The 17,500-nt window shown below is 51.0% G+C and overlaps 1 protein-coding gene across 2 annotated transcripts in view; it reads left to right on the forward strand.

Moving 5' to 3' along the window:
- The window catches only part of LOC147236817 (spectrin beta chain, non-erythrocytic 1), a 62,245-nt gene that overhangs the window by 6,424 nt on the left and 38,321 nt on the right, over positions 1-17,500 (forward strand). The window contains exon 2 of one of the 2 annotated variants that reach the window (XM_086174516.1): positions 6,141-6,416. In XM_086174516.1, coding sequence (XP_086030642.1) covers positions 6,269-6,416 — 148 coding nt within the window. In that variant the 5' untranslated portion in view covers positions 6,141-6,268. Of the gene's footprint in view, positions 1-6,140; positions 6,417-12,205; positions 12,822-17,500 lie in introns of those variants that run through there. The other variant, XM_086174507.1, reaches the window with a different exon arrangement.

The raw sequence follows: 17,500 nt of genomic DNA on the forward strand, positions 1-17,500 counted from the left end.
GGGGGAATGAGGCCTCAATTACCCTCCGACACACACACACGTACACACAACAGCTTTGCTGCAGCTCTGCTTTGCTGCAAGAAAAACAAACGTTTCCAAAATAAGAGTCTAAAAATATGAAAATGACTGAGGAGAAGATCTGTTTGACCTGGGGGCTCCTGGGGTCGGTTGCGTTATCGCAGGAAAGCAGTGGGAGATTTCAGAGCTGGAACATCAGCTTGGTGACCCACGTTATTGAGTTGTGGTTCCTCACTAGATCTTCCATCAGGCCAGCTGTGCTGCTGCACAGGCAGCGGTGATCTTTAGCTGTGCGGCTCCAAAAAAAGGTCTCAGTTGGCGAGAAAGGCAGCGTCAGATCTTCCAAAGTCAAAGGTGTGTGTGTGATGGTGGCGCCAATGTGGGACCTGCAGTTAACGCTTGTACCATACACTTCCATCCTGCTCCTGTGTGTGTCTGTGTGTGTGTTCGTGTGTGTGTACGACAGCCAGTCGTTGTTTATTGAACTTGGTCAGAGGTGAGCAGAGGAGAACCAAACCTCCATGAAACCACCAGAACCTTCAGAGCTATGTTCATCTCCCTGCCACCCAGCGAGATGCTGCAACCATGAGGTCTTCATTTTCTGGTCGAGCACACTCGCACACACACACACACACACACACACACACACACACATACTCACACTCAAAGCACTCAGGATCCTCATTGATTATTGATAGCCGCTACGAAGGCTACATGCTAAAGGCTGCTAGCTGAGCATGTTTACATTCACTAGCGGCTCATGGTTCGAATCCATGACATAAAGGCGCTTTACAGAAACAATGCAGTGCATTTAAATCAAAGGTGTGGCTAAGTGTGTGTGTGTGTGTGTGTGTGTGTGCGTGCACGTGAAGGGGTCTGTCTGGGTGAGCGCACTAACGTGAGCGCATGATTTATTCATGTCCATGCTATCAAATATAGATCTGGAAGAAACCATCGGAGCAGAGTGTAGTTTTGTCACATCCATGGGCGCTGGGTGTGTTGTCGCCATGACGACACCGGCGCCATCTTTTCACAAGTAGGCTGGCAAACACTGATCCCCCTGCCTGCACCTGATTGGCCGGTCACCCTGCGGTCTGTCTGGACTTACAGCCAAGATGGCGTCTCGTCCATCATCTTCCTCCAAAAGGCACGGATCTAGTTCACGAGGGTGTTTTTGAAGACGTTGCCATGGAAACTAGTGCCGTCCTTGTCATCCGTCTGGCGGGTCATGTGATCCGGCCTCATGGCGTCATCTGGTTAGTTGCCAAATCAATAAATGGACATTATCGTGTCTCCATCCGGGAGGTTTGGTGCAGACCTCTGGAGAAGAAGCCCGTGGAGTCTTGAACCGTCGTCCCCGGCAACCGTCACGGTGAACGGGCTGACGAAAAACCCTGCCGTCGTCGGCGCCGGATGAGGGCTCCAAGATGGCGAGGGTGGACACCACGCCAAAATGAGAGCTTTAATAGTTGATGTAAACACTGTTTCCACCAGGTTACAGGTTCCTCCTCCTTCTTTTCATCCTCCTCTTCTTCTTCTTCTTCTTCTTCTTCCTCCTCTGAGGAAAACATCTCGCCTCAGTGAGTAAATTTGACCACATGACTTATTGATGGCGTGCAGTCAGCTTCCCGCCCTGCCCCTACCTGGTTAGCTGGTTAGCTAGCTTCCTTGTTTGGAAGGCGGGGGGTCAGAGGTCACCCAACTATTATGTGGACACACACACACACGTTACACACTGATGATCAGTGCAGTCCAGCTGCAGGATGATGACATCATGAAGGGCCTAAGCGGCTGCAGATGTTCCACCGGTGTCCCACGCCTTTCTCCAGCCCCGTTTATTTACCCTCGTCGTCACCACGGCGACGAGGAGTTCTCTTTTATTCGATAGCGAATTGCGGTTTGACCCCCCCTTTTATCCAGGAAAACAACGTCCCCGTATCTGAAATATATTCTCAATCGGAATCAGAATCGACAAGTAATTTTGCAACTGCAGGGAATTTGCTTTGCTTGACGTGTAACAGACATTAAAGAAGTGAAAAATAAAAGTGAGATCAGGATCCGAACGTCTGGAAACAACAAGGAGGTGACGCCAGAAGGTCACGTGACCCGGGGGTTGGAGAGCGGCAGAAAGGAAACTAGGTGTGTGTGTGTTCATAGGCCGGCGGTGGGTCATGTGACCCCCTCCGTCTGACGGCCTGGAGGTGTGACCTCGTCTCCCCCGACGGCCCAGGAATTCCTCTGCTTTCAGCTTTGCCCCCCCGCCCTTTGTCTCTGAGTGTGGGGTTTTCATTCTGAGGGGCCCCGAGAGCCCCGGCCCCTCCCCCACCCTGCGAGGCCTCATACTGTCAGCCTGTGTGTGTGTGTGTGTGTGTGTGTGTGTGTGTGACTGAAGTCCACTCTTCTTTATTTCATTTTGTTTTATTTTATCACTTTCTTTCCCCCCCTCTTCAGTCTTCTAAAAGCTCCTTCAAGAGGTCCCGCCGACTTTATCTTCGGGCTCTCTGAACCTGATCCAAGACCTTGAACCTGGTCTGGTCAGTCCACGTCCGGGAGCTTCGTCTCAGGATCAAACATCTCAAAAGTTCATGAGGAAACAGGAACAGATCTTTCTCCTCCTGCTCTTCCACCACCTCCTGCGCCAGCCCCCCTGATCGATCAATGGCCGTAACCATGGCGACAGCTAACCACATCAGCCTCCAGTGTACTCTGATAACCCAATTAAAAGCGCAGGACGCTGACGATCAGAGTTGCTTCTACTCTCCGCTGGAAAACATGAGGCTTCTTCTCAGCATGTCCTCCCACATGCAGGAGGACACGGTTGGACTTCTTCTCTGGAGGAAGCCTCCTCTGACCTCCTCCAGATCCAGGAGCAGCTCCCTCTGCTGGTCTCCCGGTGTAACTGCAGCTCATCCCACCGGACCGCGAACCCAAACACTCCGCTGGAATGCTGCAGAAACTGCGGCAAAAAACAGCAGAAGGGGGCGGGGCTTCTTCCCACCTGCTACTTCCTGTTCCCGTCCCAGGCGGCCGGCGCCGACCCGTTCGACGTCGGCGGGTCGAATCGGCATCGCTGTCCTACATCTTCTGCGTGTCCTAGATAGGCTGCAGAGAGGAGCCTGGAGGACAACCTCCTCCTGTCCTATATTCACACACACACACCTGTGTGTGTGTTTTGGAGAAGTCACCTTGAACAGTTCTTCTCGAGTCCCGTTCTGCAGCTCTCTGGCTGAGTCATCCCTCTACACACCATCCATGGAGGACATGGAGGAGAAGGTGGTAGATGAGGAGTAGGAGGAGAAGGTGGATGAGGAAGATGCCGGTCTGCGTCTTCCTCGCCGTGGCTTGTCTGGCGTAGGCGGCTGAGCGGCCGACTGCCTCGTTGCCATGGAAAATGACTGATAGTGGATACGGTGAAGTGGTGGAGGTGGATCTGAGCGCCTCCCACGGTGGAGGTCCATCTGCTCCTCCATCTGCACGTCCGTCTCCGCACGGATTATTAATCCCAGACGTTCCTGTGACGTCCTTTGCTCCAGAACCCTGTAGAACCAGAATCTCCTCTTCTTTGCCTCTGTATTGGCGGTCTGATTGGACGATCGATCGTCTAGAGGACTTGCTCAGATGATTGACACCTGGATCTTCTCAAGTTCCCCAACCTCCAGGGTTTCACCTTAAGAAGATGAAATAATTAGATGGGATGGGCTCCAGCATCTCCTGCGACCAGCAGAATATGAATGGATGGTTATCAGAGATATATTCTGCAGGGGGCGGAGCCAAAGGGTTGTGTTATGCTGGGGGCGGAGCCAAAGGGGCTTGTTCTTTTGGGGGCGGAGCCAACGGGTCCCGTTCTGTTGGGGGCGGAGCCAAAGGGTCATTTTGTGCAGGGGGCGGGGCTACAGGGGCCTGTCCCGTTGGAGGCGGAGCCTTGGGGGCCCTTTCTGTAGGGGGCGGGGCCAAAGGGGTCTGTTCTGTTTCTGGCGGAGCCAAGGGTAATTTTGTGCTGGGGTCGGAGCCAAAGGGTCATGTTCTTTTGGGGGCGGAGCCAAAGGGCCCCGTCCTTTTTGGGGCGGAGCCTTGGGGGCCTGTTCTTTTGGGGGCGGGGCTAAAAGGGCTGCGATCCGTCCACCGGCTGAGTTCCAGAAGTTTGTGGAAGCTTCAAACTGATAAGCCATCCGCCCAATGCGTGGTTGGCCCACTGTTGCCGTGGAGACCCGAGGATCCCAGCCAGTCCATCTCCTCCTGGACGTTCACAGAGGTCTGCAGCAGGAGCTGAGAGATCTACAGATCCTGCTTTTCGGGAGCATAATCTAGGAGCACTGAGTTTGGAGATTACGGAGTTCCTTTTGGAGGTTCTGGTTTGATTTTGAAGGTCTTACAGGGTTTTCTGCTAAAATTAAAAGGAAAGTTTTAGAAAGCACTGTTTTCGGTCAAACGTCCAGACTGTTGTTACAGTGTGACAGATTAAACTCAAGGATTAGGATTATCTGTAATCCCAGAATATCCAAATCAGTTATTTTCAGTTCCTGCCGTCAGATCAGTTCTTCTTCTGCATCCATTTGTCTTCCTGTCAGCCCTCGCTATTTCTGTCCATCCTGCCCCCCTTAAATATCCCTCCTGGAGACTCCAGCTGCTCCTGCAGGCCTGCTGCTTTCTGCTGCGTCAGTGGTGACATCATCAGAGGTCGCCGCCCCTCATGACCCCAGGGTCGCTCTTGAGGTCGGCGTCCATTATCAGCCAATCGTGGCGGCCCATCCTTCGGGGCAAGTCTTTTCTCTGAGGGGGGGGGGGTTCATGATCTGCCTGCTCCTGCTAGCTCACTCCTAGCCGAAGTGGTTGTTGCCATGGCAACCTGCAACAGTGCCAGGGAGAGTCCATTGGTGTGGACTGTGTCCTGCTGCAGCGCACATTCAACTATGGTTTGTTTGTGCGTGTGTGTGTGTGTGTGTGTACATGCATGCGTGCGTGCGTGGGTGTGCTCTATAGTCTGTGTGAATGCTCAATCACCGCAGAAATACACACACACACACACACACACACACAATGTCAGGGTCCCTGTTCCAGCGTATTTTTAGCTTAGCAACACATGCAGCTCCAGTCTGACTGGTTGTTGAGTGCAAGTGGGTGGCAGCAGCACACACACACACACACACACACACACACACACACACACAGGCTGTATTTCCAGCCTCAGAAGACTCTGCAGACGTCTCTCCTCCTCCCTGTTAGCCCTGGCCTGGGAGCCCGGTCGTCCCCCAGTCTTCACCCGGACCTGGAAGTGATCCAGGACAGGAGAACTGGACTTCCTACCCAGGACGTCCCAGAATCCAAACCTCTTCCGGTGGGGTTTCAATGTGTGATTTTAATCCGTAGGCAGACATTTTGCAGAAAACGACAAACGCAAATACGCTATGTCTTATTATTATTTCTCGGCGAGGCTCCCTGGACGACTCACGACTCCGAGCCGACGGTTTCTGCCTTCAGCCTGTAATGGCGCTGTGTGACCAGAGGGGGGCGAGCTTCACCCAGCTTTCTAACAGCGGGCCGGCGCCGCACCCTGAAGCCAATCAGCAGTGGGGATAACGGGCCCAGCAGCCAATGGGAGGGGAGGGGCTTATGGTCATGTGACTGCAGAAGAGGCAGCATTTCAGTCTGTGATGGAGGAAAAGAAAAAGAAAACAAAAGTCGAGTAAACGTTCTGTTGTCGTAAAGCCAGATGAAGGTGCATCTCCAATGGTTGTTGGTCCTAACCATGCTCTCACACACACACACACACACACACACACACATAGAGAATGAGACCAGGAGTGGTGCACCTGAGGGCTGTGGAGGTCACCTGACACTCCAGATGTTACCGTGCAGTCATTGCGTTCTGCCGGGAGGAAGCGGTCGGACCTCCTGGTCATGCAGGCTGTGGTGGACCTGGACCTCCTTCCAGAGGGGAGGAGGTCCAAAAGAATCTAGAAACATCTACGTCACATGACCAAGAAGCTCCAGGAGATCAAATCGAAAATTCTTCAATTCGAACGGTGTCATTGCAACCCCGAAACCCGATCTTCATCTACCAGCTTTTGGATCTTCATCCCTTAGCCTGATGCTAACCCTCCATCCCGTTGCGTCCCGCCCAGGTCTCTGTCCAGCGTCTGGGCCCCCCGAGCAGGAGCCGCTAACTGCGTTCTGAGGGTCCCGCCGACGGCAGCAGGAAGCAGCTGGAAGGAGCCGGCGGCGGTGGCGGCGCGATCACGTTCGGGTCACGATGACGTCGGTGGCGGCGGAATTCGACCACATGGAGATCCAGCAGCAGTACAACGACGGCGTCAACAACCGGTGGGACGCCGACGACTGGGACAACGAGAACAGCTCGGCACGCCTCTTCGAACGCTCACGCATCAAAGCTCTGGCAGGTAGGAGGACCAGAAGGGGGGGATGGAGGGATGGCGAGATGAACGGATGGGCTGTTAGATGAATGGATGATGGTTTGGAGTGGTGGAGATGGATGACAGATGTCTCATTCTTCTCCAGTATCTGCTGGTGTTCCTTTGGTACCTGCAGAGATGGTCGGTCTGGTTTAACGACGTTAAAAATGGCGTGTTGTTGTTGATCTTCAAAGCTGCACCTGCGGTTCTTCTGCGGTTCCTCCACTCTTCAGTCATTGGAGAAGCTGAAACACCAAATCAGATCTTCTCCATAAAGGTGGTCTCCTCTTCTCAGCCAGGCAGGAACCCAGTGGTCATTTTGGATTTTTAGCCTCCAGATCATTTCAGCTGAGGGACACAGACCTGCAGGTATCTTCAGGTTCTAACATGTATCTTCACGTTCTAGCAGGTTCTAGCAGGTTCAAGCAGGTTCTAGAAGGGCCTAGCAGGTCCTAGCAGGTTCTAGCAGGTTCCAGCAGGTTCCAGCAGGTTCCAGCAGGTTTCTCCACATTATGCCTCATTGTTCCCCTCCAGCACCTCCTTCTTCCCAGATTAGCCTGATCACTAGTTTTGTGCATGGTAGCACTGATGGATGCTCAGTGTGTGTGTGTGTGTGTGTGTTTGTCTGTGTGCGCGTGTGTGTGTGTGTGTGAAAGTGTGTGAAATTGTAACTGTATCTGACTTTGCCTACTGCACCTACTTCACTAAATAATTCACACCAGCTTTAAATATGCAGCAGTCTGGTGTGTGTGTGTGTGTGTGTGTGTGTGTGTGTGTGTGTGTGTGTGTGTGTGTGTGTGTGTGTGTGTGTGTGACGAACAGAAATTCCTACATTCCTTGAACCTCCCCTGCGTGCCGGAGACCCCAGTCCTCGTCTTGAGTCAGAATACCCATAATACCCCCCGACGGTGACGTTTGGGGTTACCATGGCAACCGTCTTGAAACGTAAAGGGAGGCTGCTCTGGAAAACCCGGAGAGAACTTCTTATTTCCTGTCTGCTAATCCACTAATCTGCGCTCGGTCGGCGGGTTGCTGGTTCGATGTCCTCCTGGGATCGGACCTGCAGATCCTGAACCGGATCGGCGATCTGCTGATTCGCAGGGGTGTGAAATCCTCCCGTCCGATTGGCCGACAGGCTGACAGGAATGAAAAGCAAACATCAGCGGTGTTTGCTCTCCTACGAGCGGCGGCGCGGTGCCTTCGCTGTCTCTCAGAACACGGGTTTTTCTTAAACCTAGATGAGGTCCTTGCCGAGCCGCAGATTCGAATCCGCCTCGTTTCCCCGCAGCTTTGGAATCGTGAATCTGAGCGTTGCTCGCCAGTATTGAGTTGTTTCAAGGATTCAAGACTTGTATTGTTTTATTACACGGAGTGCAACGAAATTTAGAGATGGGTTCAGTGACAAAAACAACCTTAAAAAGCAGGACACAGCACAACAATATGGTGAAAGCAGCATCTCTGTGCTAGATATAAGGCAGAAAAGACCAAAAAAAAAATATATATATAAATAACAACAAGGAGAATAAGTGGATAAATATGTAGAAAGTAAAAAGTAAAGAAGTAAAAAAAGGAAAAAGTGGCAAAAGGGTTTATTGCACTGTACTGTATGTGAGGTTCAAGTGTTCAGAGGTGTGTGTGTGTGTGTGTGTGTGTGTGTGTGTGTGTGTGTGTGTGTGTGTGTCTCCTTGAAGTCAAGACTCTTATGCCTTCATACGATATCCCAGGAAAGACAATACCACTGGTCACCATGGTAACATAGGCAGATATCCTTACAGTGTAGGCAGAGACAGGAGTGTGTGTGTGTGTGTGTGTGTGTGTGTGTGTGTGTGTGTGTGTGTGTGTGTGTGTGTGTGTGTGTGTGTGTGTGTGTGTGTGTGTGTGTGTGTGTGTGTGTGTGTGTGTGTGTGTGTGTGAACCTGCTGCCTGCTTCTAATCCGCTCTTTTGCGTTTCATTTCCCCTCCTATTATCCTGGAAACCTGCAGGAGCAGGAAAGTCTCCCAGCTGAAGGTGTGGAGACACACACACACACACACACACACACACACACACACACACACACGTGCATGTATTCATACGCGTGCAATATTTCACCATCATTGGTGCAATAATAGTACAAACTACCTCCTTGCTTCACAGGTTACCATTTTTTCGGAATATAAGGCGCACTGCATTATAAGGCGCATGATAAAACATACGATATATCAGTTTAGTCGATTCATCTCAATCGTCTCGCTTTGTTACCATGGAAACTGTTGGGTTTTCTTTACTTGGCGCAGTTCATCTGCTTGATTCCTCCACTTCCATACCATTGATTGATTATCGTTGAATTCTTTCGCAGCTGCTCTATTCACACCATCTACTGCGAGACTGATAGCCTTGAGTTTGAATTTCGCTTGGTAAGCGTGTCTCTGAACAGGTGCCATTTTTGGGGGTCCTCACACACACAAATGTACAGTAATAAGTCGAAGCACAGTAAAAGTGGCGTGAATTAGCGTCCTACATACTGTTCTCTGATTGATTTATAGTTTCCAGCGATAGCGGATGCCTTATGCTAGTGTGAGGTTGGAACAATGTTGTATTCCAGCGCTACATAGTTAGTTATCAGGAAATCATTCCTGCCGGCAGCCGTCAGACTGTTTAACTCCTCAGTCGGCTGTCGGTGGAGTCATCATGTGCAATAATTCTCCGTACGTGTAATAAATCCGTTGTCTTCTGTGCTTTAAATGATTTAGTGTACGACAACGACTTATTACCACATGTCATACACTTTTACTTGTAAATATACATGTATATATACGTTGCATATATTTTTTAAACCCCTTCAAGTGAATATAAAGATAAAGAAAGAAATAGCAAATAATAAAATAAAATAAAAAGAACAGTGAAGATGAAAATAGAGTTCTATCTTGATTCCCTAGAATTCAAACATAAGGCCTACTGATGATTTTTGAGACTATGTAATGATTTTACGTGCGCCTTATAGTGCGAAAAACACAGTAACTTCAGCCTTATTAAATTTTCTCTCTTACTTGCTTTCATGTTCACGTTTCACTCTTGTGTTTTTTTGTTTATTTGCTCTTCTATTTGTTTTTCTTTCATTACTTGAACCAGACCTGGGTTTCATACCAAACACTGTAAGGCGTGCTGGTATGACAATAAAAAGTCCTCCTTCTACGCATGTGTGTGTGTGTGTGTGTGTGTGTGTGTGGAATGTCAGAATCTGTTTAAATCAAATCCTGAATTAAGATTAAATCCTCGATAGCTGTGGATTCATTGGATGTATTATGGGATGTTTCACTAGAATGGGTTGTTGATTCAATTCACTTCTCATTGACTGCTCTGTTCAACTCCTCAACAAGGACAACCAGGAAATGTCCAGGAAGTGCACACACACACACACACACACACACACACACACACACACACACACACACAGGGCAGTGTCTCACTTCCTGTGCTGAGGTCCAGATGGTGGAATGCAAGGAATGTTGCTGTGTGTCAACCCATGGGCGTGTGATAGTGTGTGTGTGTGTGTGTGTGTGTGTGTGTGTGTGTGTGTGTGTGTGTGTGTGTGTGTGTGTGTGTGTTTTCATGGAGAAGGTTCAAGAGGTCAAGAGTAAGAAAGTTGAATCTTAGCGATTGAAATCTTACTTGGAGGTTCTTTTGAGTAACGACCGTCAACAAATACCCCCCTTCCACACACACACACACACACACACACACACTCTCTCAGCAGGAAGCCCCCCCCCCGACCTCATAGGAATGTCTTTGTGTGGTCTGCAGGCTGAGGCGCCGCCTCGCTGACAAATTCTGCGTCCCTGCGACATCAGTTTGAACCCTGAAGGCACCAGTGACCCCCCAGATCCACCAGAACCCCCAGAACCCCCAGAATCCCCAGAACCCCCAGAATCCCCAGAACCCCCCGTCCCAATAACCAGCTGTGATTGGATGGGTGAGAACAGGAGGGTCAGACCGAACATGAGCCAGTCCCAAGTGTTTGTCTGGAAGCTACGGATCAGCTCAAAGGTGAACCATCACAGAGGATCAGCCGATCCGGAACCGGTTCTGGTGTTCTGGTGAACCGGGCCGGAGCTCGGCGGAGAAGAAGACCTCCCAGGAGGGGGCCGGCGGTGCGTCCGGGTGGGCGCGGCCGCCCGGGGGGCCGGCACACGAGGACGCCAGCTGACGGCGGGAAACACGGCGTGACGCTCTGCCGGGGGAGGGGGAGCCGTCAGCTGCCGCCGCCGAGCTCGGTCCGTCTGCTGACTTTCTGCAGGACTGGACCTCTTGAGGTCCACTCTGGACCACCGGTGGACCGCCCTCTCCACAAGCTCAAAGTCCACACACACACACACACTCACACACCTTCGTTCCTGTTCCTATCAGTGTGTAATCAGCTGTGGTGTTTACCCCAGTAGAAGTCAAACACAGCGTGGAGGAGCCTCGGGGAGTCAGAGGAGGTTCTCCTCCAGATCAGCACCTCCTGCATGTTCTCCTTGTTTGCTAAAGGCGCGGCATCTGAGGAGATCTAATCTTTTAATAACATTTGCACGGCGACGTTGCACAAACACCTGCAGTTCTTCACTCCTCAGGTAGATCTTTGCTCCTGGGGTGGAGATCTTTGTGGAGGGAGCCCATCATGAGCATCCTCTTCTCTCTGGTTTCAAAGTCCTTCACCTCCTGACACTGATGTGTGTGTTGTGTGTGTGTGTGTGTGTGTTGCTGAACGGGGGGGATCAAACAGGAAGTTCTCAGCAGGAAGTCCCTCCACACACCAGGCTGCTAATATTAGAGCTGAGATGCTCTCAGGATGTTTTGATGTGGGTGTGAGTGACGCTCAGGAACCTCTGGTCCTCAGACCTTCTTCCTCTGCTGGGGGAGGGGGGCGTCCACACCCAGCTGAGGGGTCAAGGAGATCTGGAGATGTTGAGTTGTGGAGTTATGGAGATGTGGAGTTGTGGAGATGAGCAGAACGAGTCTTTTCACATGATCTGGGTTTTCAGCCGAGAAGAATCAGGATGTTCAGCAGCATTGTGGTCCTTCATGGCAGACAAGGGTTTGTTGTCTCGGACCTCCCCAGTTTTAGAAGAAGAGGCTTTTATTTTGTAGGTTCTGCACGCGGAGCAGACCTTCTCCTGGAAGGACGACAGCGAGAAGACACACACACACACGCACACACACACCTATATTGTGAGACTGTGAGAAGATGTTTGCTGATTGTTCTCGTATGATTATTATATTTTGAATTTGATTCCATGGCTTTTATTCTGGAGGTCTCGAGCATTGAAGGCAGGCTGATCTTCATGTCTTTGGATTCCAGACCGAGGTCCCGTGGTCTTAGCGTGTTTTCTGGTTCCTCAGAGACGTCAGCGTTTCTTCTGCGCTTCCAGCAGACACACATTTTCACAAGAAAATATCCAAACTGTGCATTATCCTTCAAAATAAAATCCCTTCATTCTGGAAGCGGAGAACATTTGAGATGTTTAACCCCCCCTCACCTGACATCAGAGTAAATGCAGTCATTCAATTCACACCTCCACTGTGAACACACACACACACACACACACACACACACACCAGCCAGTCCTCCTCCCACTCCGCCTCCTATGCTAACTAGCCGATGACATCACCTCTGTGAGCGGGGGCTGTGATTGGCCGGCGGGAGACGGCCCCTCCCCCCGCCTCGCTCTCCTTGCCTTTTTTATTTTTTAGACGTGTTTTCAGCGTCTGAAGCTGCTCCTGAAGGTCTGCTCCTTCTGCTGCTCCTCACCGGAGGACAATCCTTCTATTCTCTGCCCTCCGTCTTCGCCCCCCCCCTTCCTCTTCTGACAATGGGAGTGAGGCTGGAGGAGTGATGAGCGGGTGGAGGTGGAGGAGAGGGAAGGAGGACGGGAGCTTCTGCTGAGCCAGCGATTCGTTCCTCTGCACTAGAGGGAGAAGGAGACCAAGTTCACCTCCGGGGTCCTCGCCGTCTCCTGGTCCTCCTGGTGGCTCTGCAGCTCCAGCTGGGATTCTTCCTGGAAGAGACTCGCTTTCGGCGTCTGAGAAGAGGAGGTTTCTCTGACATCGGAGGAGGACTTCGTCCCCGCCGGATGCAGTTTTCCCAGGTGGACCTCCAGCTCCGCGGTTCCTCCGAGGGCCCCTCCATGCCCGAGTAGATCCCACCACCTTCTTCTCCATGGAGCTTCAGAGCGCCACCGCCGGTCTTCCGGGCCCCCTTTCGTCCGGCCCTCTGTCTCCCGCCTCGGACTACCCGGGGCCGCTGTCCCCGCCGGGCGGCCCCGGCCCCTCCCACGGCGCCAGCCCCGTCCGGGGGCCGAGCCCCGGGCCCTTCTCCGGACAGGCCGCCTTCAACTACAACCAGCTGGAGGGGAGGTTCAAGCAGCTCCAAGGTAAGACCTGGAGACCTTCAGCGCACCTCCTGGAGGGCTTCTTGTTCAAACGGTACGACAAGGAGGTGGAAGGAGGTCTGGGGTTGGACCTCCGTACCTGCTGAACCCCACCTGATGGTTGGAAGTCATGAAGGTGTTGGAGAAACTGAATGGTTTTAGCTTCGGACCTTCTCGCCGGCGTGGTGGACCATGTGTGTGTGTGTGTGTGTGAACCACGGAAAGGCTGTTTATTGGTGAAGCTGCTGGTTCTGGACAGAGGGGGCTTCTGGGATGGTCTCCTCTGACCTCCCACGGGTGTCGCCTCGCACCTCTGTGGTCAGATCCTGCATCTTCTCAGACATCGTCTTCAGCGGTCCACCTCCCCGTGTTCATCGTCACGTTTGAAGACCACCTGCCGCTCATAGCCGCTCCTGATTGGACCAGCCTGGTGTGTGTGCGGTTCCGCTCTGACCTGATGGTCACCTCCCAGGGTTCTCCTCTGAAGAGTCATCTCTCTCCTTGGAGTCCATCCCCAGGCTTCTTCTCCATGAGGTCTTTTCCGTGGAGTCTTCTTCCATTCCTCTCCGAGGGTTGTTCTTCATGGATTCTCCTCCTTGTGGAGGTTCGCAGGATGAAGAACGTAGAATCCGAGAAACCTTTTGGAGACATGCTGAACTGATGTTCTCCCTCCAGAAGTTCCCCCAGAGGAGAACTAATGATGGCCGGGCTAAATTTAGCCTGAGGCTAATGGAGCCTGATGGCCTCCTCATCGACTGCTGATGCTCCGGGACCTTCAGTCGTACTCTGCTAAGTGTGTGTGTGTGTGTGTGTGTGTGTGTGTGGCTCTGGCTGCCCTCCATTGTGCTGTTTTTAACGGGGGGGGGGTCCAATTAGCACATTAGCATGGAGGTGTGGAAGGCCACTGACGTTCCTGGAGAGGCGTTCAGGGCCAGACATGGCGTGGCTGATGGTATCTCCTCAACCTGCAGGATCAGACTCTTATTTTGGAAGGTTTGACCTGGTGGTTGGACCGCTGATCTCACACACACACACACACACACACACACACACACTCGTTGTTGAGATGTTTGAGAATCTCCTCTAACTTCAGTACCTTCTTCTCTTCCTCCTCCTTCTTGTCAATATTGTTTCTCCTGAGATGTTTGAGGTGTTTGAGTTGAGAGGGACACAAAACTTTCAAGTGAATGAATGGTAACGTTTAAAACACTTCCTGTTTGAACAGGAAGTGGAAAGAGAGGGTCCACCTTCTCACCACTTCACGTGTGATGAAGAAGACGCATGAATGGATGGATGACAGCCGATAACGTCCGCTTTTGGATGTAAACAAAGAATCATCCGCAGCTTTGTGTCATGGAAACCTGACGCCGCCTCTGATTGGCTGTGGGCTTCATTGGCCCCGCCCCCACCAAAGCCCCGCCCCTACCGAGGCTAATCATACTAACACAAAAGACACGCAAACAAAACAATCATCCAAGTGTGTGTGTGAACATGATGTAGAAACCCACCTCACTAGGCTCCCCCCTTTTTTTTTATCTCCTCGACGTCTGGTTGCCTCCATCCTCCTCCTGTCCTCCTCCGGTCCTCCCCTCCCTGCTCTTCGTCTCCTCTTTCTTCTCCTCCGCCTCATCAATGTTTCATGAGCTTCTGCAGAGCGTCTGTTGCCCCCTCCCGCCCCATCCCTCCATCCGGCCTCTTAGTGGAATTAAAGGAAGCCACAAAAGCGCTGCCTCTGGTCCAGTGACGGCGTCCCAAAGCTGGAGGTCTTCTCCTTTCCATTTGAGAGCAGCTGGTCCAGGTGTCCATAACTCTGCAGTGTTCGGGTTTCTTAGGAGAAGCGAGGAGGCTGAAGTTGCTTTTTTTCTTTCTTGGTTTCTGCTCTGATCAGAACCACAGGCTGGTTTCTCGCGTACTTTGAGGGGAAAGTGTTGTCGAGACCAACATCGACGGGAGGAGACCTTCTAGGAGCAGAGAGAAGGTTCTCCAGGGAGAGCCCTAACGGAGTCTTGAAGCCATTAAGTCCACACAGGTGGTCATAAAAATGAAGAAGAAGTGTTGCAGACGCCATAAATCCAGGTCTTCCTGCCGGTTTTTAGGTTCCCTCCGGTGACTGATGATCTCAGATGGAACATTAAGAAACCAGAGGTGAACAAGATGTGAGGGCTGCTCTCACCAGGAGCGACCCATCTCATCCGGGTCCTCCACATCTTCTCCCGCTTCTCATCCCATCCTCCAAGTCCTCTCCAGCTTCCACTCCTCTCTGAGCTGCTGATTTAGGGAAAACCAGCAGAACGCCTCAAGGGGTTAAAGAGGGGTAACAATGTGATTGGTGACCTCCAGTGCTGCTGCTTTGGAGTAGGACACCTTCAATATATGCAGTACTACACCTTCAGTATATGCAGTACTATACATTCAATATATGCAGTACTATACCTTAAATCTATGCAGTACTACGACTTCAATGTATGCAGTACTATACCTTTAATATATGCACTACGACACCTTCAGTATATCCAGTACTACACCTTCAATCTAGGCAGTAGTGCTCCTTCAATATATGCAGTACTACGCTTCCAATATATGCAGTACTACACCTTCAATATATGCAGTACTACACCTTCAATATATGCACTACTATACCTTCAATACATGCAGTAGTACCCCTTCAGTATATCACGTACTACGCTTCCAATATATGCAGCACTACACTTTCAATGTATGCAGTACTACGACCTCATTGTATGCAGTACTATGACTTCAATGTATGCAGTAGTGTTCCTTCAGTATATCCAGTACTACACCTTCAATTTATGCAGTACTACGACTTCATTGGATGCAGTACTATGACTTCAATGTATGCAGTAGTGCTCCTTCAGTATATCCAGTACTACACTTTCAATGAATGTAGTACTACGACTTCAATGTATGCAGTACTATAACTTCAATGTTTGCAGTAGTACTCCTTCAGTATATCCAGTGCTACACCTTCAGCGTATGCAGTACTACGACTTCAATATATTCAGTCCTGTGACTTAAATCTATGCAGTAGTACTCCTTCAGTATATCCAGTACTACACCTTCAATCTAGGCATTAGTGCTCCGTCAGTATATGCAGTACTACACCTTCAATATGTGCGGTAGTACTCCTTCAGTATGTTCAGTAGTACTCCTTCAATATATGCAGTAGTACACCTTCAATATATGCAGTCCTACACCTTCAATCTATGCAGTAGTGCTCCTTCAGTATGGTCAGTAGTACTCCTTCAATATATGCAGTAGTACTCCTTCAGTATGGTCAGTAGTACTCCTCCAGTATGGTCAGTAGTACACCTAAGTACACGTGTGATATCTGCCTGCATGCATGACCTTCTGATTGGGCACCTCGAGTTTGGGTACCTTCTTGCTGTATTTTGGTGTTCAGACTCTGAGGAGAAGCTCAGCCAGTGGCAGCTTTCCTCCTCCTCCTCCTTGTTGTTGTTGTTGTGTAGTGTTCCAGCGGGTCCGAGCCCAGACCCAGAACTGGTTCCGGGTGGTTCCGCTGGTGGTTCTAGCACCGCGATGGGACGGGTGCGATGCTTTCGGACTTGGTCGGAGTCCACGTCTGCGGGCCTATCCGAGTCTTTGCTCGTTCCCGAGAATTTAGTTCGCACCGGCTGCGGGTTTGGACCTCCAGGTCCCGGGCCTCACCTGCGGCGTGGACGGTTCTTCGGTTCTCCTCCTCGGAGGAACCGCCGAGGTTCTGGAGGACGCAGGCAGGCCGGTGGCGGGCGGAGAATGCAGCCTTTGTCCAGGGTTTGGGCCCAAGGTGACATGAGTAAGTGCTGCAGGAAGGAGTGTGTGTGTCCAAACGGGTGTGTGTGACAGTCTGACGAAGAACAGGGGAACCACTCTGCGAGTGTGTGTGTGTGTGTGTGTGTGTGTGTGTGTGTGTGTGTGTGTGTGTGTGTGTGTGTGTTTCATCACATTGTCTGCTTCTACAGATTTGCTGGATGAAAGAGCTCTTTGATGGAAGTCCTTCACGGGTGGGGAGCTAAAGGGGGGCTAAGACATCACACTGTCACAAACCAGGAAGTGAAAACTGTAAATACACTAAAAATAAATATGTGTGTGTGTGTGTGTGTGTGTGTGTGTGTGTGTGTGTGTGTGTGTGTGCAAATGTAATGGACCAGTAATTACAATTTACTGCTGCAGTTCAGAGTGTTTTTGTATGTTCAACCAAATTAAAGCCACATGATGAGATGTGTGTGTGTGTGTGTTTGTGTGGCTTCAGTCAGAGAACACACACACACACACACACACATACATAAACACACACACACACTGGCTGGGGTCTTAGGAGAAGATTTTGTCCGTGCAGTAGATATCCTTTATCATCTCAGACGCCTTCTTTGGCTTCTGCCCCAGTATTTTAATATTCCATGCAGGAGATGTGGTTACAGCTCAGGAGGAGGTGGTGGGATGGAGGTGGAGGTCAGGAGATCATGGAGAACCTGCACAGAGAGAAAGACCGGCCTCCAAAAGGGATCTGGAAACCTGTAGGACGTCCGTGTCTGCGCAACATATTTGATTCCTATTTGCTGTTCGCTGGGGATGATGTCACAGACTCCGCCTCCGGAGCAGGGCGAGGGGACGTTCCTTCTCAAGAGGGTGAATCATCTAAACACTCGTGATGGAACCTGAAG

This window comes from Fistularia commersonii, chromosome 2 (assembly GCF_037954325.1).
Source record: "Fistularia commersonii isolate RoL2024-O1a breed Wild chromosome 2, RoL_Fcom_v1.0, whole genome shotgun sequence".
Lineage (NCBI taxonomy): Eukaryota > Metazoa > Chordata > Actinopteri > Syngnathiformes > Fistulariidae > Fistularia > Fistularia commersonii.